General features: G+C 46.4%; 1 protein-coding gene across 2 annotated transcripts in view; it reads right to left on the bottom strand.

The window, feature by feature from the left end:
* The window catches only part of IDE (insulin degrading enzyme), a 1,242,012-nt gene that overhangs the window by 921,257 nt on the left and 292,960 nt on the right, over positions 1-27,795 (bottom strand). For both annotated transcript variants that reach the window (XM_078643408.1, XM_078643410.1), the window contains exon 5: positions 16,164-16,286. In XM_078643408.1, the coding sequence (XP_078499534.1) occupies positions 16,164-16,286 (123 nt within the window). The remainder of the gene's footprint in view (positions 1-16,163; positions 16,287-27,795) is intronic.

Here is a 27,795-nt window from a genome sequence, read left to right as displayed (position 1 = left end):
TCTTCTTGGTCGACGCGTCCTTAGTCGTCGAGAGCGTCGTTGGTGTCTTCGTCGACGAGACCTTCGTCGACGACGATGTTGGTTTCGTCTACGGGATTGTCGTCGACGGACTGGAAGTTTTGGTAGACGGGGCCGTCGTCGACGGAGACGTCGACGACGGGACAGTCGGTAACTTGGTTTTCGTCGTCGAAGACTTCACAGGTGATGACAACATTTTTACAGCCATCAGAGGTGAGGTAATAGCCGAAGTGGTGACCGTAGAAGTAGTTGTAGAAGTAGAAGTCAAAGTAGTAGTATGAACAGACACCAGAGAAACAGTTTTAGCCTGGGCTGTACTCACAGTTGTCGTCCGTGAAGGAGAAGAAGCACTCTTTGAGGGTTCTGAGGCTCTCTGAGAGGATTTAAGTTTTTTCTTTCTCTCAGGAGAAGAGCTTTCCCTGGATCTGGCTCTCTTGCTGGAGGTAGAGGCCTTGTCCTCATCATCAGTGGAAGAAGATTTTAACCACAAAAGAACCCTTGCCTCCCTATCCCTGATTGTTTTTGGAGGGAAGGTACGGCAAATTCTACAGTCCTTCACAACATGTGAGGGGTGCAGACAATAAATGCAGTCAGAGTGCTGGTCATCCAAATGGACCCTCTTCTTATAGCAGGTTCCACAAGCCTTGAAAAGAGCCTTCTTTTCAGACATTTTTGAGGAAAAAAGCCAAAAAACTGAGTAGGCACTCAGGGAGACTCCCTTACACACGAAGTGCGGTGAAAATCTAAGGAGAACTGCCTGAGCTGGGAAGGTTCTAGAGGGTGAGGACAGCTGATTGGCTGAGGCTACTATTTCATGTCTTTTTACATAATGATGTAGATAGGCTGCTAAGTTTTGAAGCCTAGTTAGGCCTTTAGGCTTTTCCAGCCTACTACAAGAAATTTTTAGGCACTGCTATTGTATATATTTTTACCGTGGGACTCCCACCTCGACGACGGGGAATGATTCAGGCATGTGAATCTATGAAAGATACCCCAATACTGGATAATACTTACTTACCTGTAATCCTAGTTCTCATCCAGGGGTATACTCAAAGTCATAATCTATAAATAATCCTCGCCCATTTGCGGCATCCCGGAGCATAAAGAAAATACATATATATACACTATATATATATATATATATATATATATATATATATATATATATATATATATGCAGCCTAAAATATTTCCACAACGGCCAAAATGCTGAAAATTACATAGGTTTGTATGGTGTACCCACACTCTCCCAACCCCTAAGGAAGAAAGAGAGCAGTAAACATTTGTCAAACAACAAAGCTTTATTGCCATAAAGAAACCTGTAATTGCAGGCATTTGCCAGTAGGCTGCAGTAGAGTATAAAGAAAACAAAGAAAACTGACACCTTGCCTTTAAGGCATTAGCGTAGAGGTACCGTGCCTTTAAGGCACTGCAGGAGACCCCCTGCTCCCATGATGCACCACAGGTGGCAGTTAGGTCAGTTCTTTTTGGAGGTGTATAATCACCTGAGTAAATCCATAAACATCATACAATGTAGTAATGCTCGTCCGGGGAGGTGGGTGGGAGCTTATCACTTTGAGGAGTATACCCCTGGATGAGAACTAGGATTACAGGTAAGTAACTAATCCTTCTCATCCAGGGGATACTCACCAATAGTCAATCTATGAATAGATTAGCAAGCCCATACCCAAAGTCTCGCGGACGAGCAATCAAGTATACAGCAAAAAACATGAATTACATCATATTAAAAATGCAGTTATGCAAACAAATTCCTTTAAGAGGCCTGCCCTACTTGAGCATCAGCCTGTGCATCTGAATCCAGGCAGTAATGGTGTGTAAAGGTGTGCATTGAACGCCACGTAGCCGCCTTACAAATCTCAGATAATGGAATGTTGCGAAGGAGAGCTGTAGTAGAAACTTTCCCTCTATTGGAATGTGCATGAGGTTTGCCCTGCAAAACTTTGTTAGCTAATTGATAAGACAAAGCTATACAGGAGACGATCCATCTTGAGATAGACCTTTTTGAAGCCGACAGACCGGTATTAGTGGTCCCATAATTAACAAAAAGCCGGTCTGACTTTCTAAGTGGAAGCGTTTTAGCCAGGTAAAATTTCGAAACCCTCAGGAGGTCTAGAGAGTGTAAGGACCTCTCCGGGGGAGTAGTTGGTTGAGGGACGAAAGTCGGCAGAGTAATGGTCTGATTGATATGGAAATCAGAGACCACCTTTGGGAAGAAGCCTGGATGTGTTCTCAGCACCACTCTATTGGCATGAAACACTGTGTACGGTTCCTTGCAACATAGGGCCTGCATCTCGCTCACCCTGCGGACTGAGGTGATAGCTACCAAAAAGGCAACTTTCCAGGTCAAGTGCTGCAAAGACGCCTTATGGATAGGCTCGAAAGGAGCACCCATCAATTTGGTAAGCACGATGTTACGTTCCCAGGGGGGAGAAGGGGCCCTCACTGGAGGAAACACTTTCTTAAGGCCTTCTAAGAAAACTTTGACCACAGGCATGAGGAAGAAAGAGGTCCTATAGGCTGTTATTGCCGCTAAGTGAACCCTGATGGAGGGGTACTTCAGGCCTGACTTTGCCAATTGCAATCAGTATAGGAGGATAACCTGCTACTGACCCTGGATTGGATCCAGAGAATTGTTCATGAACCAAATGTAAAATCTCTTCCACTTGAAAGCATAAGACTTTCTAGTATAGGGCCTCTTTGCCTCTTTAAGAATATTCATGCAGTCAGCTAAAAGGTCCAGGTGACCATATTGGATGACCTCAGGAGCCATGTCGTCAGTCGAAGGGAAGGAAGGTTGGGGTGAAACACCCTCCCTCCGTCCTTGGTCAGCAAGTCTGGGCGGCAGGGCAGTCTCCGGTGAGGAACCTCCGACAGCTGGAGGAGATCCGGGTACCACCACTGGCGTGGCCACTCCAGCGCTATCAGAATCATTCTGGTGTTGGTTCTGTAGAATTTCTATATCACCTCTGGGATCAGAGGAGGAAAAGCGTACAGCAATGTCTGAGACCAGCTGATCAAAAGTGCATTCCCCTGTGATTCCCTGCTGGGGGAACCAGGACGCGAAGACGTGGCATTTTGCTTTGAGCGTCTGCGAACAGATCTATTTCTGGCACTCCCCATTGCCGAAATACCTCGTGTGACGTCTTCCTTGAGCACCCAGTCGTGCGCTTCTATGAAGTCTCTGCTTAGGCCGTCCACCTGAACATTCAGGATTCCTGGGAGGTGAACTGCCACGATGGAGAGACCTCTCGGCAGAAGCCAGCACCAAATGGATTGAGCTTCCAGAGACATAACTTGTGGTCTGGTGCCTCCTTGTTTATTCAGATAGAACATTGTTGTGTTGTCTGTCTGAACTTGTGTGTGGTTGGTGTGCAAAGAAGGGTCAGAGGAACTAGATCGCCAGATGAACAGCCCGGAGCTCCAAGAAGTTGATATGGTAGCTTCTTTCTACTCCGGACAAGACACTGTGTACCTGAAGCTGGTCCATGTGAGCACCCCAGCCGTGCATTGAGGCATCTGTGATCACTGTTTGCGATGGAGGTGACTGATGTAACGGGACTCCTTGCAGTAGATGAGAGCGTTTCATCCACCACCTGATGGAGTCTCTGTCACTTTGGTGGAGAGAGACTTGGTCTTCCCAGTGGCCTGATCTCTGAGACCATTGGTCCTCGAGTGCCTGCTGTAGAGGTCTCATGTGAAGTTGTGCATTGGGCACAATGTAGATGCATGAGGCCATCGATCCCAGTAGTGACAACACTTGTCTGGCTGTAGGGCTTTGGGTGTCAAGCAAGATGCGGCACTTCAGAAGCATTGATGATAATCTCTCCTCCGAAGGACACACGTTTGCCTTTATAGTATCCAGGGAGGCGCCCAGATAGTGAATTCGTTGGGTGGGATTGAGTACTGACTTTTTGTAGTTGACCTGCAACCCCAAAGAATGCATCAGTTTGAAGCAGAACGAGAGATGACTCTGCAGCAAAACAGGGGTGGAGCTTTTTAGGAGCCAGTCGTCTAGGTAGGGATGCACTAAGATCTTTCGCCTGCGGAGGAATGCAGCAACCGCCGCTATACACTTGGAGAATGTCCGAGGGGCGGATTTGAGGCCGAACGGTAGCACTCGATACTGGTAATGGTGACGGTCTATCTGAAACCTAAGAAATTTTCGAGGCTTTACTGAGACAGGTATATGAAAGTAAGCGTCCTGCAGGTCGATGGCACACATCCAGTCTCCCTGGTGAAGGTGCGGAAAGATTTGGTGTAGGGCTAGCATACAACATTTTTCTTTTCTGAAAAACCTGTTCAGCAGGCGTAGGTCAAGGATAGGTCTGTACTCTTTGGCTACTCCTCGCTTTTGGACTAGGAAGTAGCGAGAGTATACTCCCTGATTCTTTGCATGGTAGGAATCTCCTCTATGGCCTTTTTTTTTAGAAGGAGAGAGACTTTGTTCTTTAACAGTTGACTCTGAATATGAGGGAGGCTCTTGAGTTGTGGGGGCACTTGCGGAGGGGGAGGCTTGAATCCCAGCAAGTAACCATGCTGCACAATACTCCGCACCCATTTGTCCTTTGTTATGGTTTTCCACTCTTCCAGGTGACACGCTACACTCCCTCCCACGGGAGTGGTGAACGGTTGAGGAGGAAGCAACAACTCAGGGTTTGGGAAACTGCTTGGAGGTGGACTGCTGCTTGTTGTTGTTGCCTCTACCTCTACCAGGGCGTCTCTGCTGGAACTGCGAACTTTGCTGACTTCAGGCCGGACCACTGAGGGGTTTGAACCCTCTGTTGGTACGAACGCTTGTCGCCCTGACAGAAGCGCTTTATAAACTCCTTGCGTTTCTCGAGACCCACAGCCTTGACAGTGTCCATCTCAGCCTTCATCTTAGCCATCTGGTCATCAGCGTGAGCCCCAAACAAAGATGAACCATTGAAAGGAAGATTCAGCATTTTCTTCCGAGCATCAGGTTTGAGGCCTGCGAGGCGCAGCCAAGCCGAGCATCGTGAGCAGACTCCATGTGAGTATCCATGAGCGGCAAGATCGGAAGCATCCGCTGCAGCACTTGTTACTTGATTTGCGACCAGCCATCCTTCCTGTAGGATTTCAGTGAAATCCTGCTGGTCTTCCTTGGGAAGCTTCTCGGTGAAACGTGTGCAAGAATCCCAAAGAGATCTATCATATCTCCCGAGAAGGGCAGGGGCACTGGCAACCTTCATGTATGACGCAGAAGTGTTGCACATCTTCCTCCCATACGAGTCCATTTGTTTACTATCCTTCTCAGGAGGCACCGAGGATGAGATGGAAGAGGAGTGAGATTTCATGGCTGTCGCCACGATGACCGAATCAGCTGATGGGTTCTTCCTGAGGAACAAGGGGTCCTCTGCTGGAGCCTTGTATTTTTTGGCGATTCTGGATGGTGCAGAACCCACTGTCGCAGGAGTGAGAAAGGTGGTCAAAGCAGGTTCCAGGAATCCAGGCACCAGTGGTAACAGCGGTCTAGGAGCTGTCCGGTGATGCAGGGTATCAAAGATGACAGTCGTGGGGGCTACCAGGGTATGCAAAGAGATGTTAAATTACTTAGCACCCCTTCCCAGAACGTCCATAAATGTCGAGATGTCATCTATGGACACCCGTAATGGCGGAGTGGAGGAGAAGGTCGGAGAGTAGTCCCGGACCAGAGACCTTGTTGACGAAGAACATGTAGGTGATCTTGTGCGCCTTCTCTTATGGGACCTGTCGTGATGGCTGTGACGACCCCTGGACCTAGACCGAAGTCTGGAAGGCGATCTTGGCCTGGAAGGTACTCTTGGTCTGGAAAGTGATCTTGACCTGAGAGGTGGTCTCCTAGGGGGAGATTTCAAAGGTCTAGCCGGAGTGCTCGTCCTTAGACCACATGGTGAGTATGTGCGGGAGTAATCAGAGTGTGGACTACTGCGAACACCAGATACTGCGCCTTGCGGGTGACAAGGAGAAAAACTGCAGATTCACCTTCCACAGGTTTGGAGATACTTCTGGAGAGATCTCCACCATGTGCAGTCCTGGAGACGATGACCGGTCTCCTGACGATGCTCTGGACCCAGGATCTGACTGCCTCGGGGACTCCGCGATCCCTGGGACCTCTTCTCTCGACGTCGAGTGCTTCGACGTCGATGATGTTTGAGTCACCATCGGCGTTGAGTGGGGTCTCGATGTCGATCGTCCACAACGATGAGGTGACCTCGACCTTATATATAGGTATATATATATATGTATTTTCTATATGCGCCGCGATCCCGCAAATGGGCGGGGATTATTCATAGATTATGACTATTGATGAGTATCCCCTGGATGAGAAGGGCCTTATATCACAGATTTTAGCGCTTTTAATAATTGCATTCCTGCCAGGCACAGATTCGCAGAGAAGTCTTTGCTGCCTGTTCTGGTACAGGATCAGAATCAGAGCCGAAAAAGAAAAGAAAGTCTCTGCTGATCGTAGCATTGCAGCAGAGGTATCAGGTTAGAATCAGGCAGCATAAAAAATGGCTGTGCTTTAGCTAATTTGTAGCACAACACTTGACAATCTTAGGCCGACGTTGGTTCGGGATCATACATGAATTATGGGCACAGGATTGCATCCTGGCCTCCCACAGATACCTACCGTCTTGCCTTCAATATAGTCCCACTACCTCCGAATGGCTGACTGATGCTTACTGTTGAGTCAACAAGTGATGCACAGTATATCGGGGCAACGACATCTTTGCTGCTTCTCTCTAAATACCCACTTGTGGGGGATCAACATGTGCCTTGAATAGTCAGCCCACTTATTTTACTTCAAGTAGGCAGAGTAAATTAGTTCCTGCTGCAAAGCAGTACAATGCCTACGGTGCCGGTCAGAGTACCATGAATATTGGGAGAAAATAATATGGAATGTCACCTGGTCATCCTGATCCTGCTTTGGGGCAAAAAAACACTCCTCTTCCAGACTCCCATAGAGCACTGGAGGAGTTGTAAGCAGGGGCACAGCACCTGTCCCTTGGGTCCTCAACCCATATGCCATATGTTGCATAGATGCTAGGGAGTTCAACGGCTGCCATGAAGCAAAAGAGCACTCCGAGGACTATTCAGAACGTTTTGAATTAGCTTCCTATGTCACCTGCATTTTAAAGAGAACTTCTCCAAGTGTATTTTAGTGATAGTTTAAAGCTGCAGAAAACGTTGGATGATTATATATAATTATTTCATTTATGATTTTATATAATTATTTTGTATATGTTTATATTCTAATGGCTTACGAGATAAGGAAAATGCTACTTACCAGGATGCATCTGTTCTTGGCATGTAGAGCTGCAGATTCGTACACTTTTGCAATAGATCGCCACCTGGTGTTGGGCTCGGATGATTGCAGGTTGTTGTCTTCTTGGAAGAAGTCTTTCTAGTCACGAGATAGGGGACTCCTCCCTTGGACAATACTGCGCATGGTCATCGACTCCATCCTCAGATTGTTTTTCGCCATGATGGTAAATGATGGAGTTAGTAGAAGTAAAGAGAAAGGATGTCCATGCGTGTGCATCTAAATAAGATGAGAACTGGAACGGATACAAGTCCCGGGGAGGCGGGAGGGCGTGTACGAATCTACAGCTCTACATGCCAAGTACAGATGCATACTGGTAAGTAGCATTTTCAGTTTGAGGCATATGAGCTGCAGATCGTACACTTTTGCATCGATTGTGCAGCAGTGTCTCCCGTAGCGGTGGTCGCTTGTATCCGTTGCAGTGGAGTGCGCTCTAGGAGGAGCTGTTAGTGTGCGTTTAGCTTTTTGATATTTGTATACACTTTACAATCCACCTGGTGATCCCCCCTTTAGAGATGGGGTTGCCTTTGTGTGGGGGAGAGAAAGATACAATTAATTGTTTTGTCTTTCTAAAGGATTTAGTACTATCTGTGTAGTATAACAGGGCTCTTCTAACATCTAAGGTGTGTAAAGCCCTTTCTGCCACAGAGTCTGGGATTTTGAAAAACACAGGTAGCTCTACTGATTGGTTAAGATGAGAAGGAGTGATAACCTTTGGCAGAATTTTTGGATTTGGCCTAAGAACCACTTTATTAGGATGTATTTGAAAAAATGGTTCTTGTATTGTGAATGCTTGTATTTCACTAACTCGTCTGAGAGAGGTGATGGCAACAAGGAAAGCAGTTTTCCATGTTAGGAATTGCAATTCACACTTGTGTAAAGGCTCGAAAGGGGGTCCCATAAGTCTTGTAAGGACAATGTTTAGGTTCCATACCGGAGCAGGTGGTAACCTAGTTGGGATTATTCGTTTTAATCCTTCCATGAATGCTTTGATTGCAGGTACTCTGAAGAGAGATAGATGTTGCCTATTCTGTAAATAGGCTGCAATTGCTGCCAGATGCAGGCGTATGGAAGAATACGCTAAATTGGACCTTTGTGGGTGTAAACGGTAACAAATTATATTTTGGATGGAAGCATCTAGTGGATCAATGTGATTATTGTTACAATATATTGCAAATCTTTTCCACTTAGCGGCATTACCCTCTCTGGTAGTGGGTCTTCTAGCTTCTTTAATTATGTTCATACAGTCTGGTGGCAGGTTTAAGTAACCAAACTCTAAGACTTCAGGAGCCAGATCGCCAAATTCAGTTGGCTTGGTGTTGGGTGTCTTATTTCTCCATGGTTCTGTGTTAACAGGGAGGGCGTGAGCTTTAACTTTTGATGTGGAACCAGTGAGAGATCTAGTAGTGTGGTGAACCACGGCTGACGTGCCCATGTGGGAGCTACTAGTATTAGCTTGAGAGACTGTTGTCTGAGTTTGCGCACTAGTGGAATGAGTGGGAGAGGCGGAAAAGCGTACGCAAATCTGCCTGACCAGTTCATCCATATCGCATTCCCTTCCGACCGTGGGTGTGGAAACCTGGCGGCGAAGGTTGGGCATTTTGCATTCTCGTGGGTGGCAAACAGATCTATCTGTGGATGCCCCCAAATTTGGAAGAATGGTTGAGGAACTTGTGGATGTATTTCCCATTCGTGAATCTGTTGCGACTGTCGACTCAACAGATCTGCTATCTGATTGTGAATTCCTGGAAGGTGTTCTACCGTCAGGTGTATGTTTTGAGGAATGGACCATCTCCAAATGTTCTGCGCGAGCTGGGACAGTTGTAGAGAGTGTGTCCCCCCCTGTTTTTGTATATATAATACATGGCTGTCATATTGTCCGTTCGGATTAAGACAGCTTTGTTTTGTATTTGCACTTGAAACGTTTTGAGTGCTAGGAAGATTGCTAGCAGCTCTAGATGGTTGATATGGAACATTTTGTTGTTCCATTGGCCTTGTGTGGTATAGTGTAACAGATGGGCTCCCCATCCTGTGAGGGATGCATCTGTTGTGAGCACTATCTGTGGAACAGGCTCTAGGAACGGCCGTCCTCGTGTCAAGTTTTTGGTGTTCCACCATTGCAGAGAGCGATATGTACGGTCGTCTACCAACACCAGGTCTGTGAGCTGACCTTGAGCATGATTCCACTGTCGTGCTAGACATTCTTGTAATGGGCGCATTTGCAGTCTTGCATGTGGAACTATGAAGATGCAAGATGCCATCATGCCTATAAGTCTCATGAACACTCTGGCTTGGAGAGACTGCTGGTGTTGAAAAATGGAGACTAAGGTCTGAATGCTCGGTATTCTGGCTGTGCTGGGATACGCTAGAGCTGTAGATGGGTTTATGGTAGCTCCTAGATACTGATGAACGTGCAAAGGCTCTAGGTGCGACTTGGTGTAGTTTATGGTAAACCCTAAGTCGTGCAATGTTTGAATTTTTTTTGTGTGTTGGACACATTGACTGAATGATTTTGCTTTTATGAGCCAATCCTCTAGGTAAGGGAAGACATGTATCTGTTGCCTTCTAAGATGTGCTGCTACTACTGCTAAGCACTTTGTGAACACTCGTGGTGCTGTTGTGACCCCGAATGGAAGGATTTTTAATTGGTAGTGCTGTCCTTGTATGACAAACCTTAGATACTTCCTGTGAGCAGGATGTATAGGAATGTGAAAGTAGGCGTCCTTTAGGTCTAGTGTTTAAAGAAGATCGCCTTGTTGTAGTAGTGGGAGTACTTGTTGCAAAGTGATCATGTGAAAATGATCTGATTGTATGTAATGGTTGAGGGGCCTGAGGTCGAGAATTGACCGTAGTGTCCGTCCTTCTTGGGGATTAGAAAGTACAGGGAGTAAACTCCTGTTCCCTGTTCTTCTAAAGGAACTCATTGAATAGCATCCTTTTGTAGACGTGCTAGAACTTCCTGTTGAAGCAGAGTCATATGGTCTGTAGACATTGGACGCTGCCTGGGTGGTATGTTTGGGGGGGGTTGCTGTGAGTTCTAGGCAGTAGCCATGTTGGATAATTTGTCTTATCCACCTGTCTGTTGTGATGAAATTCCAGACAGGTAGGAACTGTGTTAATCTGCCCCCCACAGGAGTGGAATGCTGTAGGGGAGGCAGAGGGAAGACACTGTTTGGGAGTGGAAGAGGAGCGGTTGTTGCTGTTACCTCTACCTCTTCCCTTATTGTTATTGCCTCTGTATCCTCCTCTAAAGTAGCCTTTGTTAGAGGAGGTCTGTGTGTGCATTTTGAAAGAGGATGTCGTATCTGCGCCGGTTTGCTTAGAGCCTCCTATATAAAAGGAGCGGCGAAAATTACTTCTAGTCTGTGTGTAAATGTAAATGTAAATGTACATGTATATATATAGCGCAAATCACCGACACGGTATCTAAGCGCTTGCTTAGGGAACCCGTCCTGGTATTCCCCTGTGAGATACCCCGGCAGGGTATCCACAAGGTGAAAGCCAGGCATCCCGCCGCGAGGGGCCGTAGTGGAGATTAAGCAAGCTATTGCCCAGAGTCGCAGAGTGTGACCCCGTGAGTCGAGTAGGCTCCGGAGCGAAAATTATCGAGTCCGTGGAATTTTTTAGAGCCCGAGACCCGCCGAGGCGGGGAATCGAACCCTGGTCAACGGCCGATCTCAGCTTCCGGGTCTGCCGCCTCTAACCACTGAGCCACACTTCTCCAGTGGATTGTAATGCACCCATAGACTTCGCTGTGTCTGTGTCTTTCTTCATCTTTTCCAGTGTAGTGTCTACTTCCAGCCCAAACAATTGGTTTTGATTGAAGGGCTGGTTCAAGATGGTAGTCTGAACCTCCGTCTTAAACCCTGAAATGCGTTACCACGCATGTCGTCTGAGTATAACACTAGTATTGACTGCTCTGGATGCTGTGTCAGCTACATCTAGTGCACATTTAATTGAGGCATTAGATATTAATTTGCCTTCTTGTATGAGCTCTGTTGCCTGATCTTTGTATTGATCTGGGAGGTGCTCTAGCAGTTTTTCTAATTGGTCGTAGTGAGCCCTGTCATAGCGTGAGAGCAGGGCTTGTGTATTTGCTATGCGCCATATATTTGTAGCCTGCGCAGCAATCCGTTTCCCTGACGCATCAATAAGTTTGGATTCCTTGTCAGGTGGGGCCATGTCACCAGAAGTCTAGGAATTAGCCCTTTTCTGTGCATTGGGCACTACTAAAGAGTCTAGTGGCAGATGCCCCTTAATATAGACTGGATCAGATGGTGCTGATCTATATTTCTTTTCTATTCGTGGATTTAACACTCTACAATGTACCGGGTCTTTAAATACTTCTGGAGCATGTTTAATGACTACTAGCGAAATTCCCTCGAGACCTATAAACTTTTCATTATCAACATAATTTGCATATAATTACTTTATTCGTGCACAACAATAACCTCAAGACTAATGAATTACATTTCTGTGATATTTTATTTCATCATTCTTTGTTTTTCATTTGCATTTCTTATGGATTCATCATTCTTCGTGAGTTCATTTTCATTTCTTAAAACTATTTTTATCTTTTTTTTATATAAGTTGTTTTGTGCAAAATACATATTACAACAAATACAAACGATTTAATAATAAATAGCCCCTGGGCTATAAAACCACAACAATATAAATACAATTTCACTTATACACTCTCATTCATTCTAATCTCTTGCCATCCACACATTCCATACCGATGCGGTATCTGAACAAATCTTGATGTAATCAGACAGAGAGAAATTTTTACTGCCTAAATCTTAAACCATCAGATGTTAGAGATGGATTCCACGCAAGGTCGACGCGCGTTTCGGTGGGTTATGCACCACCTTCCTCAGGACCTATGCAGATATAGACATTCCTTAAACAAACAAAAGCCAGGGGATTATTGTTTCAAAGTGTAAGCCAGCAGTCTTCTGTAAAATTCAGTGGGTAATGCTAAGTTACTCAGCAGTCCAGGTTTACGTCATAAGATTTATATTCCTTCTATATTCATGATTATTGTCACAAGAGGATATTCTTTTCAATTGTATCCTTGCCTTCTTGAAAAATAAATCTCTTCACACTAAAACTGATGAGACGGTATTGCCATGCAGCAATACGGGTTCGCAGTACACATGTAGGAGATCTACGTAATATTTCAAGGTTACAGGAGTGACTTCCATGAAAATCGCGATTCGTGCGCAGACAGAGGGATTCTTTGTATGCCATTATATAAAATTACCCTAAAACATTCACTTGAGTAAGCAGGAACCACAAAAAGTGATACATACCGTCTCATCAGTTTTAGTATGAAGAGATTTATTTTTCAAGAAGGCAAGGATACAATTGAAAAGAATATCTTCTTGTGACAATAATCATGAATATAGAAGGAATATAAATCTTATGACGTAAACCTGGACTGCTGAGTAAAGAATGGTGAAATAAAATATCAAAGAAATGTAATTCATTAGTCTTGAGGTTATTGTTGTGCATGAATAAAGTAATTATATGCAAATTATGTTGATTACGAAAATTATATAGGCCTCTTTTCCTTGACCTCAAAGTAATGATAGAGGGGTCCCCTCCTTTATGTGTCTGCATGTTTAATGACTCCTTTGATCATGGGTAGTATTTGCGTAGACCTTTCTGACTGCTCAAATGTATCAAGTAATAAAAATCCTCATCAACAGCATCAGAGTGCATTGAAACCCCGTGGTAAAGGGCAGCTCTATTTAAGAGATGATTAAATCCAATACTATCTTCTGGAGGGGAAGGTTTTGTTGGGTAGGACTGAGGATCAGGAATGTCGGGCACATTGTGTGGTGGGAAGTCATATAAATCGTCATCTCTAGGATATGTATCTGCATTGATATCTTCATCTACAGGGTATGCATTTGGCTCTGGTATGTCATTCCCTCCACCTAGATCATACTCCTCATAAGTGTGGTGTGATGTTGCAGGAGATTGAACAGGAGAAACTGCAGGTAAAATGTAAGGAGGAATAGGAGAGGAAGAAGGTGAAGGAGAGGAAGGGTGCATTGCAGAAGTTGCACAATCTTTCTTTTTGGCAGGAACCACAGGAAGAAGTGGTGTGTCTGCTGGTCTCTTTTTGTAAGGAATAGCTTCCACATGTCCAGTTTTTGGATTGATATGTACTTTCTTTTGTTTAGGATCTGGTCTAAACAGTTCTTCTTCCTCTCCAATCTTCTTCGGCGTCAATTTTTTCGGTGCCGATAGGGGTTGTTTTGTGTTTTTTGCTGTAGGAGGCGTTACAGAGTCCCGTGGCAAATTTTTCAGTGCCGAAGGTGGTTTTGGCTTGTAAGACTTGTTAGAGGGTTTAGGTGTCTCTGAATCAGGCCTTGGAGTCTTTGGTACCGAGGTTGGAGTTTTTGGAATGGAGACAGGTCTCGTTGGCCTTGAGGCTTCGGACGCTGGGTTTCCATGTTTATTTTTGGAACCGAAAGGTTTTGGATCCGGAGCTTTTTGCGGATCCGGTACAGTTTTCGGCTTCGGCACCGGTGCATCTTTTGGTTTGAATGCCGAAGGATCTTTGTCTTTGGGCACTGAAGGGCGTTTTGGCTTCGGTGTCGAAGAATCCTTCGGTGTCGAAGGATGGGTATGCTTCGGTGCCGATGGAAGAGGTGGAATTGGCACGTGTGGTTTTGTCGGTGCCAAGGCACCGGAAGGCGTAGTTGTTTTCCTCGGAGCCGAGCCCAAAGGCGGGGCATTTGAGGGAATATTTCGGTCTCGACTGGGCCCCATGGGCGGAGTGCTGACCGTTGCCTTTGGCTTGGGTAGTGTCTGTTGTGCAGGGGCAAGAGTACTCATGGGTTGACGAGATGGGATCGAGTCATCTGAGTCCTCTGCCTCTGATATGATCTGGAGATCAGGCGAGTCTTCCTCGGCGGCGAGTGGAGCCTTGTCCTCGGAGATGTACTAGTTCTCGGAGAGGTCTTCTTCGACGATCTCCTCCTCGAAGATGGCCTCCGGTGCTGGGGCCGTTCTCCTCATCTCGTGTCGACGTGCCCTCCGATCCCGAATGGTCTTCGATCGGAAGGATGCACAAGCTGTGCAGGTCGACTCGTCGTGATCCGGCCATAGACAGAGGTTGCAGACCTCCTGATGGTCTCTATGATGGAATTTTGCTCGACATACCGGGCATCTCTTGAATGGAGTTCTGTCCATGAGGCGTAGGCCGTACGGCGCCGATAGGCCCAACGGCCCGCGTCGACGCACCGGAATGTAGCTGATGATGTCGAAAAGTTTATTCAATGTCGATAATGTTTGTATAAACTTTCTACGCTTCGAAGTTGCTGAAAAAGTCTTTTCTAGTCGGAGCTGAAAACTTTCATCCAAACCCAGTGGTGGAAAAAAACAATCTGAGGATGGAGTCGATGACCATGCGCAGTATTGTCCAAGGGAGGAGTCACCTATCTCGTGACTACAAAGACTTCTTCCAAGAAGACAACAACCTGCAATCATCCGAGCCCAACACCAGGTCGCGATCTATTGCAAAAGTGTACGTTCTGCAGCTCATATGCCTCGAACACAAATGTTTTGACTGACACTCCCCAAAACTGAACATAGTCTGGACTACATACTTGTGAATTACTTTTTTTTATTCAACTGTTTTTTGATTTTAGAAACACTATGAGGCCAACAGTATTCCGTAAAAACACACATAGTGAGGATTATAATGTGAACATTCCCAGATACTCAATCGTGTGTCTGGCATTTTAACATTTTGGACACATTTACATCAGTTGTAAGTTGGAGGATATAAATTACCACTTTTAATAAACCTCTTACTTAGTTCAGAGGCCGGACAATCTCCATCACATCTAAACTACTTTCTAATCAAGATAGTCAGCATGTGGTGCCACAATAAAGAACACTTTTAGTGAATCGATTAGTGTGTCCAACTCACCCAAAATCACAATTAGCTTGGATACCAAATTAGTATAGCACTAAGGGTGTTTTTTAGTCCAATATTTTCTAAGAAACCACATCAGCACTCATCCTCCTAATTAATGCATGCATTTCCAAGGTTTTGTAGCTACCATACAACTGAATGCATGTCTGAAACCATCATCAGAAACAATCTGGTCTATTCAAAGGATTTCTCGTAGTTGCAGTTCTGCACAAATGTTTGCAAATAAATGAAGTGTTTAGACTGTGAAGCCTATTCCCTTTCTTAAAGATGCATCATTATTTATAGCTGACAAACGTGACTTTCATGAGTGGGCTACAACCTGCAAAATTTACCTGGCTGGTCAAACCAGTCAGATCTCCTGAATTAATGAGATATAGGCATATAAGGAGTTAAAAGTAGGGAGGGGTGTGGGTCCACATGGGTGATGGCCTGAGCGGACTCCACCAATGACCCTTGCCTAACCAAGTGAGGATTTAAGGTGTTCTTAGTAGGCCAGGGTTTCCCTTTCATGCAACGCTAGCTCATTAAAGAGAAACAGAAGGGAGCAGAGCTCTACATATTAAGCTATTAAGTGCTCCATCCCCAATATCTGCTTATTTGTTGCGGGTTCCTTGCACATCTCATGTCTGAAAACATTTGTTAACATGCACATTACCATTCCCTACAGCACTCAATCTGACTTCTAGGCATGAGATTACACCATAAAGATGTCAGACATCCATCAAACTGACAAGTAATAAAGAAGTCCGCTATTTGCTGCCACATTCAAGAACAAAATAGTAAAACATATCACCAAAAAAAACATTAGGTTACACAAGAGTTGTGCAAAGCATAGAAATTTCATACCTCTGCCCAGGACACAAATAGACATCAAGTTTGACGAATAATAAGTAGAATGGAATTTCAGTAGCTCCTGCCTTACGTCGATTCCTTGCTGCGTTGGTCTTGTTTCCAAAGTTAACTTGTTACCTAGTGCATGAAAATGAAGATTTATAAGAAAGTAAAACTTACATCTAGAAGTCAAACACAAACTAATACAATTGTGAATCTTCCTCTATTATTCACTGTTAAACTTGGCCCTTTTGGCAGGTTCACCCCCAAACTCTTTGCCTTAAAAATATACACTGCTACCGCTCCGTACTGTCCAAGATGCCCCGCTCCAGGCGCTGATTTTATTCATATGATGTGTTCTTGCCCGGTGTTGAGAGGGATTTGGTTGGAAGTTACTAAGACTCTGTCCACCAATACAGAACACTCACCGTGGGACACTATAGAGGCCTGTCTCTTGGGCCTTATTCCACTCCCAAGAAATCGAAATTGCTGCGCCGCTTTGCAGGTTTGGCCCTGATGATTGCGTAAAGGCTGATCACACAGCAATGGAAGGCTCGAACACCCCAGCGCGCAGATAAATGTAAAGAGGAGGTCCTCCGTTGGGCTACTGCAGAAAGGGAAGCGCTGCAGCGTGAAGAATATAGGAGTCTGAGGAAGAACCCAATATCCTTAGAATGGGGGCAATTGGTGAAACTACTTCAGCCCGACACAGAGGAAGTTTTGTTGGGCTCTCAGACCCCACGGGCTGATCGTATGGCGCTGGTTTGAATCTTACCCCCATAATGGTGGGACCCAAGCTAGATGTTTATTTTATATGGTGGGGGCTTGTTTTCGCCTCCCCCTCTCTTGCCCCCCGCTGCATATTGCCCCTTTCTCGTCCCCTCCCCCTTCTCCTCCCTAATAGCTTTCGGCTAGGATTCACACCTGGCATATATCACCGGGATCTATCAAGATTCCATCACAGCGGTGTGTGTTCTTTTCCTTTTTTTTTAAGATTATGTGTTTGGTTAAAGTTGGGTTAGGGTGGATGGGTCGCACTGGATATCAGGCAAAAGAAAACAAGTTACTTACCTGTAACTTCAGTTATCCAGCATTGGTATCTTTCATAGATTCACATGCCTGAATCATTCCCCGACGCCGAGGTGGGATTCCCACGGTATATAAAAAAAAGCAGTGCCAAAAGTAAATTACAGTAGTAGGCCCTATGAGAAAGGCCTGAGGCCTAGATTGTAGTAGCCTATCTACCTCATTATGCTAAAAAGACCAAAGTCTTTGTTCCAACCAATCAGCTCACAGCACCCTCTAGAACCCTCTCTGCAGAGCCAGTTCTCCTCAGATTTTCACCGCACGTCCAGTGGAAGGGAGTCTCCCTGAGTCTCTACTCAGTTTGATCTCTAATTCAGGATGTCTGACAAAAAGGCTTTATTTAAACCTTTCAGAACATGTCTAAAGAAACGGGACCATGTTGAAGACCAACATAAGGACTGCATTTATTGCCTTCATCCTAAACATGAGGCAAAAAATTGTAAGATCTGCCGCACCTTGAGTATCGCAAAAATTAGAGAACTGACTCTCGGGGATGAGGGTGGGTGCATGTGAATCTATGAAAGATACCAATATTGGATAACTGAAGTTACAGTTAAGTAACTTGTTTTCTTATCCAGTATTGGGGTATCTTTCATAGATTCACATGCCTGAATCAGAATAGCAAGCAGTATGCCAGACAAAATTTGGTTGCAGATGGTGGGAGACTTATTGTGATACACTCCCATAAACATATAATTAACTACCAATAATAGTGAAGTAAATACATTACTAATGAAAAACATGACTAAATGCTAAAGAGCAGTCATATAATATTAAACAGAAAAAGTAATATCACTACCAAAGAAGCAAGTAATCTGTAAAACATGTACATCTTTTAACCTTTACAGAAATATTGAAAGGCATAGACTTATTATAAGATGAACACAACATTGGTTACCTGAATCTGTTCTTATGGAAACAGGTGACGTAAAACCGCTTGACCAACTGCCGCATCCTGTTGATTTGCTGATTGCAGGCAGTAATGTCTTGTAAACGTGTGGACATTCTTCCATGTCGCAGCACAGCAGATATTCTCCAGCGTCACTCCTGCAAACAATGCTGTAGACGCTGCCACAGCTCTTGTAGAGTGCGAACTGACAGTTCTTTGTAATGGTCGGTTGGATTTGATGTGGCAAAGATGGATCGCGGAGGCTATCCACCTGGAAATTGTGGCTTTAGTGACTGCTTTTCCCATAAGCCACGAACAACTGATCTGATTTCCTGAAGCTTTTTGTTCTTTGAAGATAAAACTTCAGACATCGTTTAACGTCCAAAGAATGCAGTGTTCTTTCCGCCGGAGTTGTAGGATTTGGGAAGAAAACTCGCAATTTCACTGGTTCGTTTAGATGGAACTGAGAAGGCACTTTGGGTATGAAAGTTGGATTTGTTCGAAGAGTGACATACTCTTGAGAGAAATGTAAGAAACATTCCTTTAAAGTGAAAGCCTGAATTTCTCCCACTCTTCTGTCAGAAGTGAGGGCTAAAAGCAAGGCGACCTTCCATGTTAGGTACTTGAGGTCGGCTTTGTGAATTGGATCAAACGGGTGCTTCATCAGTTGTGAAAGGACAGTGTTGAGTTCCCATTCCGGTGGTAAAGGTTTAACCGGAGGATAAGTCCGGAAAAGAACTCTCATGAACTGCTTTACCAGCGATGAAGAGCATAGTAAAGGAATGTCAGCCACCTTCCTGAACCTGGATAGAGCCGCTAGATGGACCTTTATCGAAGAGAAAGAAAGACCAGAACGAGCCAGATGTAAGAGATAAGGAAGCATTTTTTCTGCTGGAGCTTCATTAGGGTGTAAAGCGTTTGAAGTACACCAGGAGCAGAATCGCTTCCATTTGAGAAGATAAGTCTTTAATGTGCTCTGGGCTCGTGCTTTCTTTAAGATGTCCCGGCAATCCTGAGGAATCTGGAGGTGTTGAAATTCTAAGAAGTTAGGAGCCATGCGTGCAATTTCAGAGATTGTGGGTCTGGGTGAAGTATCTGACCCCATTGCATGACAGTAGTGCTGGAGCCGGGAGAAGTTAGATTGGAGGCTCCTGCGATAGCAACATGAGCTCCTGAAACCAATACTGACTAGGCCATCTGGGAGCAATTAAAAGGAGACGGCAGCTCTCCAGTTTCATTTTGCGCAACACTTGTGGAATCAACGGGATCGGAGGAACAGCGTAGGCATAAATCCCTAACCATCGCATGGACAGGGCATTCCCTCTTGATCCCTGTTGAGGGTATCTGCTGGCGTAATACCGGCATTTTTTGTTCTGTTGGGTCGCAAACAAGTCCAACGTTGGCTGGCCCCAAGTCTGAAACACCTTGGTCAATTTAGTATTGTTCAGCTCCCACTCGTGGCAATCCGACAAGGATCTGCTGAGTTTGTCTGCTAGGGTATTGTGGAGGCCCTTGATATGTTCTGGTTTGAGAGTTATGTTGTGAAGTGTCAGCCATTCCCATAACTCCTGAGCCTCCTTTAAGAGCGTAGCTGACCTTGTTCCTCCCTGCTTGTTTACATAAAACATGCTGGTGGTTGTATTGTCCGTTCTGACTAGGACTGAAGACCCTGCGATTCTGGGAAGGAACGCGTGCAGGGATAGAAAGATGGCTCTCAACTCTAGACTGTTGATGTGACATTATTTGTATTTCTGGGACCATTTGCCCTGCACTTGCAAGTCCTGGAGATGACCTCCCCTGCCCTCCATGGACGCATCTGTCGTTAGAACGAAGTCCGGAGGAGTTTGCAAGAATGTGAGTCCTTGTTTCAGATTGTGCAGTTGTATCCACCATTGAAGAGCATCTACCATGCGTGGAGTGACTTCGATGATGTCCTCGAAGGAACCCGTCGCCTGTTGCCACTGGAGATGGAGCTCCTCCTGTGGGGGCCGCATTTTGAGACGTGTCAGAGGAATGAGATTTATGGCCGACGAACACATTCCCAGAAGTGAAGCAAACAGGCGAACAGAAAGGGACTTTCTTTTTGACAGTTTTATGGCCAATGCTTGCAGACGGAGCTGCCTTTCTTGAGACAAGAATGCCTTGCATTGTTTCGTGTCCAGACGAGCGCCTAGGAAAGGCAGCACTCTTTTCGGAAGAGTCTGAGATTTGCTTTCGTTCACAGTGAGCCCTAGGGATGCAAAGAGATTGCGACACTCTGCTATGTCGTTCTGCACTTTGATGGACCTTTGACTAGCCAGTCGTCCAAGTACGGGAACACCTGGATCCCTGACGAGCGTAGTGCTGCCGCTACCGGAGCCAGGCACTTCGTAAAGATCCTTGGAGCCGACTTGAGGCCAAATGGAAGTACTTTGAACTGATAATGGGCGCCAGCCACAGTGAAACGGAGATACTTTCGATGTTTTGGGTGAATTGGGACGTGAAAGTAAGCGTCTTCCATGTCCAAAGAAGCCATAAAATCTCCCTTGTTTAGGCAATTTAAGATGTCTGAAAGAGTGACCATGCGGAAACCCTGCTTCTTGAGATATCTGTTGAGATTGCGCAGGTCCAAGATCGGTCGCCATTCCCCTGATTTCTTTTTTATGAGGAAAAAACGGGAATAGAAGCCTGTCCGCCTCTGATGAACTGGGACTTTTTCTATAGCGTTCTTGCGGAGCATTGAATGAACTTCCTTGAACAATAAGTCAAGACGAGAGGGAGGGGACCCCTGGGCGGAGTTATTGGTGGTCTGGTCACAAACTCCAGGGTGTGTCCATGTTGAACTAAGTCCAGCACCCACTGATCGGATGTAATCCGCTGCCTCTGTTTTTGAAAGGCAGATATCTTCGCGCCCACAGGGAGGGAAGGAACTAAGGTTGGCGCCCGCATGATCTCACTGTTTCTGTGAGAGTCTTGCCCCTGATTGTTTGTGCGTTTTCGTCCGCCTTGGCGAGAGAAACTAGCTGTTCCGGACTGGCGATAAGAAGACTGATAGTTCCGTCGGTACTGAGGTTGTTATTGTCTGCCTTGTTGGTAGTAACCTCCTCTAGAGGAGTAGCCACGTCCTCTTGCACCTCTAAAAGATCCTCTCTTATATTGCAAAGCACCTAGGGATCTTGCGGTGTCAGTGTCCGTCTTGATTGCTTGGAGAGCCTTGTCGATGTGTTTTCCAAATAGAGACTCTCAGTCATAAGCCATGTCCAAGATCTTTAGTTGGACCTCGGGCCTAAAGGTGGTAGCCTTTAGCCTGCCCTATCGTCTGAGAACTGCAGTTCCTGCCAGTTGTCTAAAGTTTGTATTTGCAATATCCAAAGTGCAGTCGATGGTTTCTGCAGCTGCACGTTCCCCCTCCAGTAAGATTTTGCGTGCCTCTTGCCTTTTATCCTCTGGAATTAGATTGATCATAGCAGCCGTGTCTGACCACATTTGGCGATCATAGCGCCCTATAAATCGCCAAAGAATTTGCAGCTCTGATCAAGGCAGCAGCCATGGTGGAATTTTTTTTACCGAAAAGGTCCAAACGACGCCCCTCCTTATCTGATGGTGTTGTGATGGGGGTGGCTGGGTTTTTCGATCTTTGCTGCGTGGCCTGTCAGATGACCGAGTCCGGACGCGGGTGTCCAATGAGGCATGAAGGATTATTGAGAGGAGCGCTATACTTTTTATCAATCCTTGGTAACACAGCCGGCACAGAAGCAGAATTCTTCATCACTTTGACTCCTTCTTTCCATATATAATCTATAATAGGAATGGCTATTGACACCTTCCTAGTCTCCTCTTTAAAATCATGAAGAAAACATTCTGTCTGTTCCACTGTTACCGGCAGTTGAAATCTAGTTGCAGCTCGCTGCATACGATTATGGAAGCCACCTATATCTTCAGGTGGTGAGTCTGAAGGTAGTGGACTTGGTGGAGACGGCATAGGAATAACATGAGTATGCCGCGGATCCAACGGAGGATTATCTGGTAATTCGCCCTCCTCTACTTCTTCATCCGAAGAAGTATCCGGGGTGTACCTAGGCACATCAGGTTGAGGTAGTTCCGTTACCGGAGACCTAGGTGGTGGAATCTCAGGTTGAGGAACCGGAACCGCAGGTTGGGGTGGAGGCACAACCTGCTGTGGCGGAAAACGTTGCTTATAGTCTGCCAGCATGGCCTGTAAATCTTGTATTAGACCCGGTGGCAGATGGCTGGATTCCGAAGGACGAGATCGCCTTTGGTATTCTGTCTGATGAGGCACTACAATGTCCTCCTGATAATAATGTTCTGAATAGTCTTCATCCTCCTCATCATCCTGGCACTTAATGTTCAATTCTGAAGGATGGTGCGCTATCCCAAAAGCTCCCTCATTGTCCTCATCCTCAAAATCATCTTCCTCCTCATGAGCATAAGTCTCTAAGAGATGGGGGCTCTAGAGGGCGCACTACAGAATGGCCGCCTAAGGGTGAGGCTCCTGTAGCCTGGTAATTAATCCGGCATTTATCCTGATAAACCGGCAACGGAACTGGCTGAGATTACGTGAACGATTGATTTATGACATTCTACCCTCGGTGCAAATTTTGTGTAAATCTGACTGCGGGAACTCCCGCTTCGGAGCCGTTGAAGATCACCCGGGACTGGAGCTTGGTGGCCGAGTGTGGACGTTGCGGGGTGCTGTGACCAGAAAAAGCCGCGGCTGCACACGTGTAGTGCAGGCCGCACGGCCCTGCAGACGAGGAGGAGAGGAGCGCGGAAACCAGGAAGCGCACGCAGGTACATGGTGCGGAAGAATTGCCTGCCTCGCGCTTGAATATAGTGGGTGCTCGGCGGCGGACACATCAGCTGAATGTGGAGTGTGGGGCCCAGCGCGCCGTGACCCACATGAAGGCGCCATTATTACCGGCTTCAAGAGCGGACTGCCGTCCATAAAGGAGTAGCGCGGCCTGTGGTCCTGAGGTGTAGCGTTTCGACTCGGGACATTTGAGAGGTGACGGTGGGGCCGCGGAGTGAGCTGTCTGGCTGCTGGTTCAGGCGGGGAGGCTAAAGGTGGAGGCGGCACATAGAGGGTGTGGCGCAAAGGCCAGAGAGGTGATTTTGGACATTATTTGCACTTGTGGAAGATTGGCATCGCCTCCATTTATTATTTGTATCCAGCGTGACACACTGGGTTGGTTGTACTGTGCCTGGGCAACACAGAAGTGGGAACATTGGGCTGACTGCATTGAAGTGGCTGCCAGAAGAGAGTGTATAGATGGGCATTGTGGCCTAGCTGACGGCTGTGTTATTCGGACCCCGCCATAGATCCTGAACTGAGTCGCACCCTGGGTCTACTACTACGCTCATAACTACTGCACCAGAGGTTGCCCTGGAGGGTCTCCACACTGCATATTCGTGACGAAAGCGATAACATAGCGCTGCACGAGGGAGTGCCTACCTCGGAGCACCAATTGGGTTTTCTTGTAATTTAGAGCTACAAACGACTTTGGCCCTGGCACGGAGAAGACGCAAGCAGTAAGCTGCGACACGGTACCCGTACGCCATCAGAAGAACTGTAGTGACAGAGGGAAGGCGGATATCGGCATCTGCACAGGAGTGGAACAGCTTGCGTGGCGCCCGTGGAAGCACAATTATGGGACGCCCGGATTCTCGCCAACCGAAAATTACATTTGATAATGCGAAAAAACGCACGACATCCAGTGAGGACACTGCGCAGTCACAGGGGGATGACCAGGCGACGGGTGGCCCATCCAATGCTGAAATGAATAACCAGCAGCTCTTACACGAAATTAGGCAAGGATTTGCCACAGTGGTGGAAAAGGTGGATAAAATGTCGTCACAAATGGACGCCATAGTACACAAAATGGATCAGCATGAGGAACGCATTGTGGAGACGGAACGGCGGATATCTGATAATGATGATATCACGGCGGGACATACGACACAGCTAGCGCGCATGGAGAACCTACTGCGGGTCATAGCGGCAAAGAATGAGGATTTGGAGGCCCGCAGTAGACGCAATAATATACGCATAACAGGTGTACCAGAGTCCACCAACACTGGACGTATGGAAGAATATGTTGAGAAATTACTACTGACTGCTGTTGGTTCGGATGCCTTCTCCACTCAATTTATTGTGGAACGTGCCCACCGATCTCTTGGACCTGTGCCAAACCCATCATCGCACGTTTACTAAATTATAGGGATCGAGATGTGGCACTGCGAGCGGCCCGTACTAAACAAACACTAAATTATGATGGAGGGTCTTTTTCCATATACCCGGACTTCACCCCGATGGTCCAAGAAGAAAGGCGCAAATTCCTGGAGGTGAAGAAAAAGCTTAGAACCGCGCAGATAGACTACGCTCGGCTATATCCGGCCAAGCTTAGAGTGACTCACCAAAGGAAGCAAAGATTCTTTACTAACCCGCAACAGGCAGAAGATTACCTGCGAACTCTGAAGACAGCGCAGCGGGGATCGTCGGGACGCGGTCCGGCGGCACAAGCCCGATCACCAGAGACGGATGAAGAAGCTGGAGGAGACATCTCGTGGACCGGTACTTCCACCTCAACGGCTCTGTGCTGTTGGTTGGCAGTGATTTGTCTGTATTGCCGAGGACTGAAAAACTGAGATGGCCGTCCAGCCTACAGATTCCGGCTGTTCCGGTGGTAATGTATACCAGGCCCCACTCCTCCTCCCTAGTTAAGCCCGGAGGTACCCCAGATCGCAGGGCCTGGGGAGGGGGAGTGGCTGTGTAGCCGGCTAGAGTTGTTCCCCAATGGGTGTTCCCCCTGGTTCCAATCTCTTTACTGGATAAAGACAATGTTATGGATGGGTACGATGGGAGGAGGGAGGGTACAGTATGCTGGCAAGTTGGGGATGCTTCAGTGGGAGGGGGGTGAGGAAGTTTGTGCGATTTTGCATTTAACTACAAATTTGTGCTATTTGTTTATCATGGGACGAGATTGACTCGGGCATGTTTGAGGAGGGGGTTGGGGCGGGGGGTACTGTCTGACATGGTTGGGATATGTCAGTGGGAGGGGGGTTGGGAGGGAGAGTGTTATGCTAATGGTGTGTGAATTCAGTTGCGGGAACATATCTCTATACAGATGGAAGTTGATGGGAACGGGAACATGATTGGTCTTAAGGTATTGCTTTACTATAGCGTGTCCACCAACAATGGGGACTGATGATGGGGCTGGAAAGATATCAGTGCTGTCCTGGAATGTGCGGGGCTTAAATGATGCTAGAAAGTGCAGGAATGTATTGGCATATTTGGACAGGCACAAAGTGCATATAGCTTTGTTACAAGAGACACATATACACCCGCGCTCCAGTCACACTTTTGCGACTAGATGGGCATCTGTTAGGAAGTTCTCCTCATTTTCTTCGTATGCCAGAGGAACAGCGATATTGATTAACAAGTCCGTTCACTTTCAGGTACTTGGGGATATATTAGATCCTTACGGACGGTATGTGGTGCTAAGGGGCAGACTTGGTACTGACATTGTTACGATGGTGAATTGCTATGCTCCTAACGTAGATACCCCTGAGTTTTTTACTACACTGTGGGGCAAGGTGGTGAGCATTGGCTCTATGCACATTATATGGGGTGGGGATTTCAATGTAGCATTGAAGCCGGGAGTGGACAGGTCAGATGGATGCACACAGTATAACGAGCAGGCCAGGGGGGGTACTGAGTGGAATTATAGAGGAGAGCGGACTGATAGACAGTTGGCGTTTCGCTCACCCTATGCAACGTGAGGGGACGCATTTTACGACATATGCTGGCACATGGGCTCGCCTTGATTACTGCTTATTATCCCAGGGTCTGAGTGTAGATTTGGGGAAGGTGACGCATTTGGCTAGGACATACTCCGATCACTGTCCGGTACTGGTGCAGCTTGGTATGCCTGGATATGTTAGGCCGTGCTCACCGTGACAGCTTATACCCACGGCATTACTGGACACAGTCTTTAGAACTGAGCTGGGAGAGGAGATTGCAGTGTTCTTTCCTAGGAATAAGGGCTCTGTAGGCAGTGTGGAAATGATATGGGAGGCGTTTAAGGTTACTGTCAGGGGGTACTGTATATCTAAGAGTTTTGGGGTATTGAGAAACATACAGGATACCATCAGGAAACTAGAGCTCGAACTGCGAGGCTTGGAAATACAGATGGCACAAGGCGCTGATGCACGGCTGCATAAGGAATTTAGAGACAAGTTGTCACAATATGAAGAAGAAGCGGCCAGGGAAGTCAAATTTAGGGGGAAACATTGGACTGTAAGGAGGTATTGTGAGGGGGGGGAGACCGGGTAAGGTGTTGGCAATGGTCACGAGGAACCCAAGGTTTAGCACACACATATTGGAGATAACTACATCAGACGGCGGGGTGTGTCAAAATACTAAAGGGATACAAAAACTGTTTATGGCACATTATGGGCAGCTCTACACCACGCAACAAATAGGAGAAGTTAGATTTGAGGATTTTTTAGATGATATAGCATTATGTTGGTTAAGCGATTTACACAGGACATTCCTTAGTGCTCCACTCGAAGTGGATGAGATAAAGGATGCAATAATGTCGCTGAACAATGGTAAGGCGACGGGACTTGACGGTCTACCTGTAGAGTTTTATAAATGCTATATTGACATTATGGCACCGGTACTGAAGGAAGTATTTGAGGAATCATTAGAGATTGGGGTGTTGCCTTGCTCAATGCGTGAGGTGGTTATAATGTCCCTTTTAAAACCCGGCAAGGACCCTGCGGAGTGCGATTCCTATCGTCCGCTTTCACTCCTCAATTGTGATGCTAAAATACTTGCCAAAGTTCTCGCGGCTCGGCTGTCTCATAATGCAGAAGATTGTGTTGCCGGATCAAGCTGGATTTGTCCCAGGCAGGTCCACTAGTCATAACTTGCGCACTCTCTTTTCCCTCATTCGCACTATAGCTCCAGAGGTTCCGGTCGCTCCGATATTCCTCGACGCTACAAAAGCGTTTGACTCAGTTGAATGGAAATATCTTTTCACCATATTACATAGAATGGGTTTCCCCAAAATGTTTGTGGCGTGGATAGAGCTGCTTTACACTAGGCCTGTTGCAAGGGTGATTATCAATGGAGGATTGTCTACTCAGATACCCATCACAAGAGGCACCAGACAGGGATTCCCCATTGCTTTTCGCTATAGCGATCGAGCCGTTGGCATGTCGCATCAGACAACTTCATAGAGAGAGCGCCTTTAAATGTTTTCAACGACAAATTGGAGTGTCGTTATATGCGGATGACCTAACCCTGTATGTCGTGCACCCTCAAGTTAATCTTAATCCTATCTTACATGAATTTCTGGTGTTTGGGCGCCTCTCCGGTATACAAATCAATTGGAAAAAAAAAAAAAAAATCGCAGTTCTTTCCACTCACCCCGGCGGTTACGCGATTTCCGCTTGACTACCCGCTGGAGTGGTGTGGGTCAGACCTCCGCTACTTGGGGATCGTGGTATCTACGGATAAGGAAGAGACTATCAGATCGAATTATGGCACTGCTGTGGACAAGCTGACTGATAACGTCACCCGTTGGATATCATTGCCACTGTCTATGGCGGGCAGAGCCTCCCTTATAAAAATGGTGATATTACCACGTTTTCTATATCGCTTTTCAA

The sequence above is a fragment of the Lissotriton helveticus genome, chromosome 5_1 (genome assembly GCF_964261635.1).
Source record: "Lissotriton helveticus chromosome 5_1, aLisHel1.1, whole genome shotgun sequence".
Lineage (NCBI taxonomy): Eukaryota > Metazoa > Chordata > Amphibia > Caudata > Salamandridae > Lissotriton > Lissotriton helveticus.
This window is presented reverse-complemented; position numbering and strand designations above follow the sequence as displayed.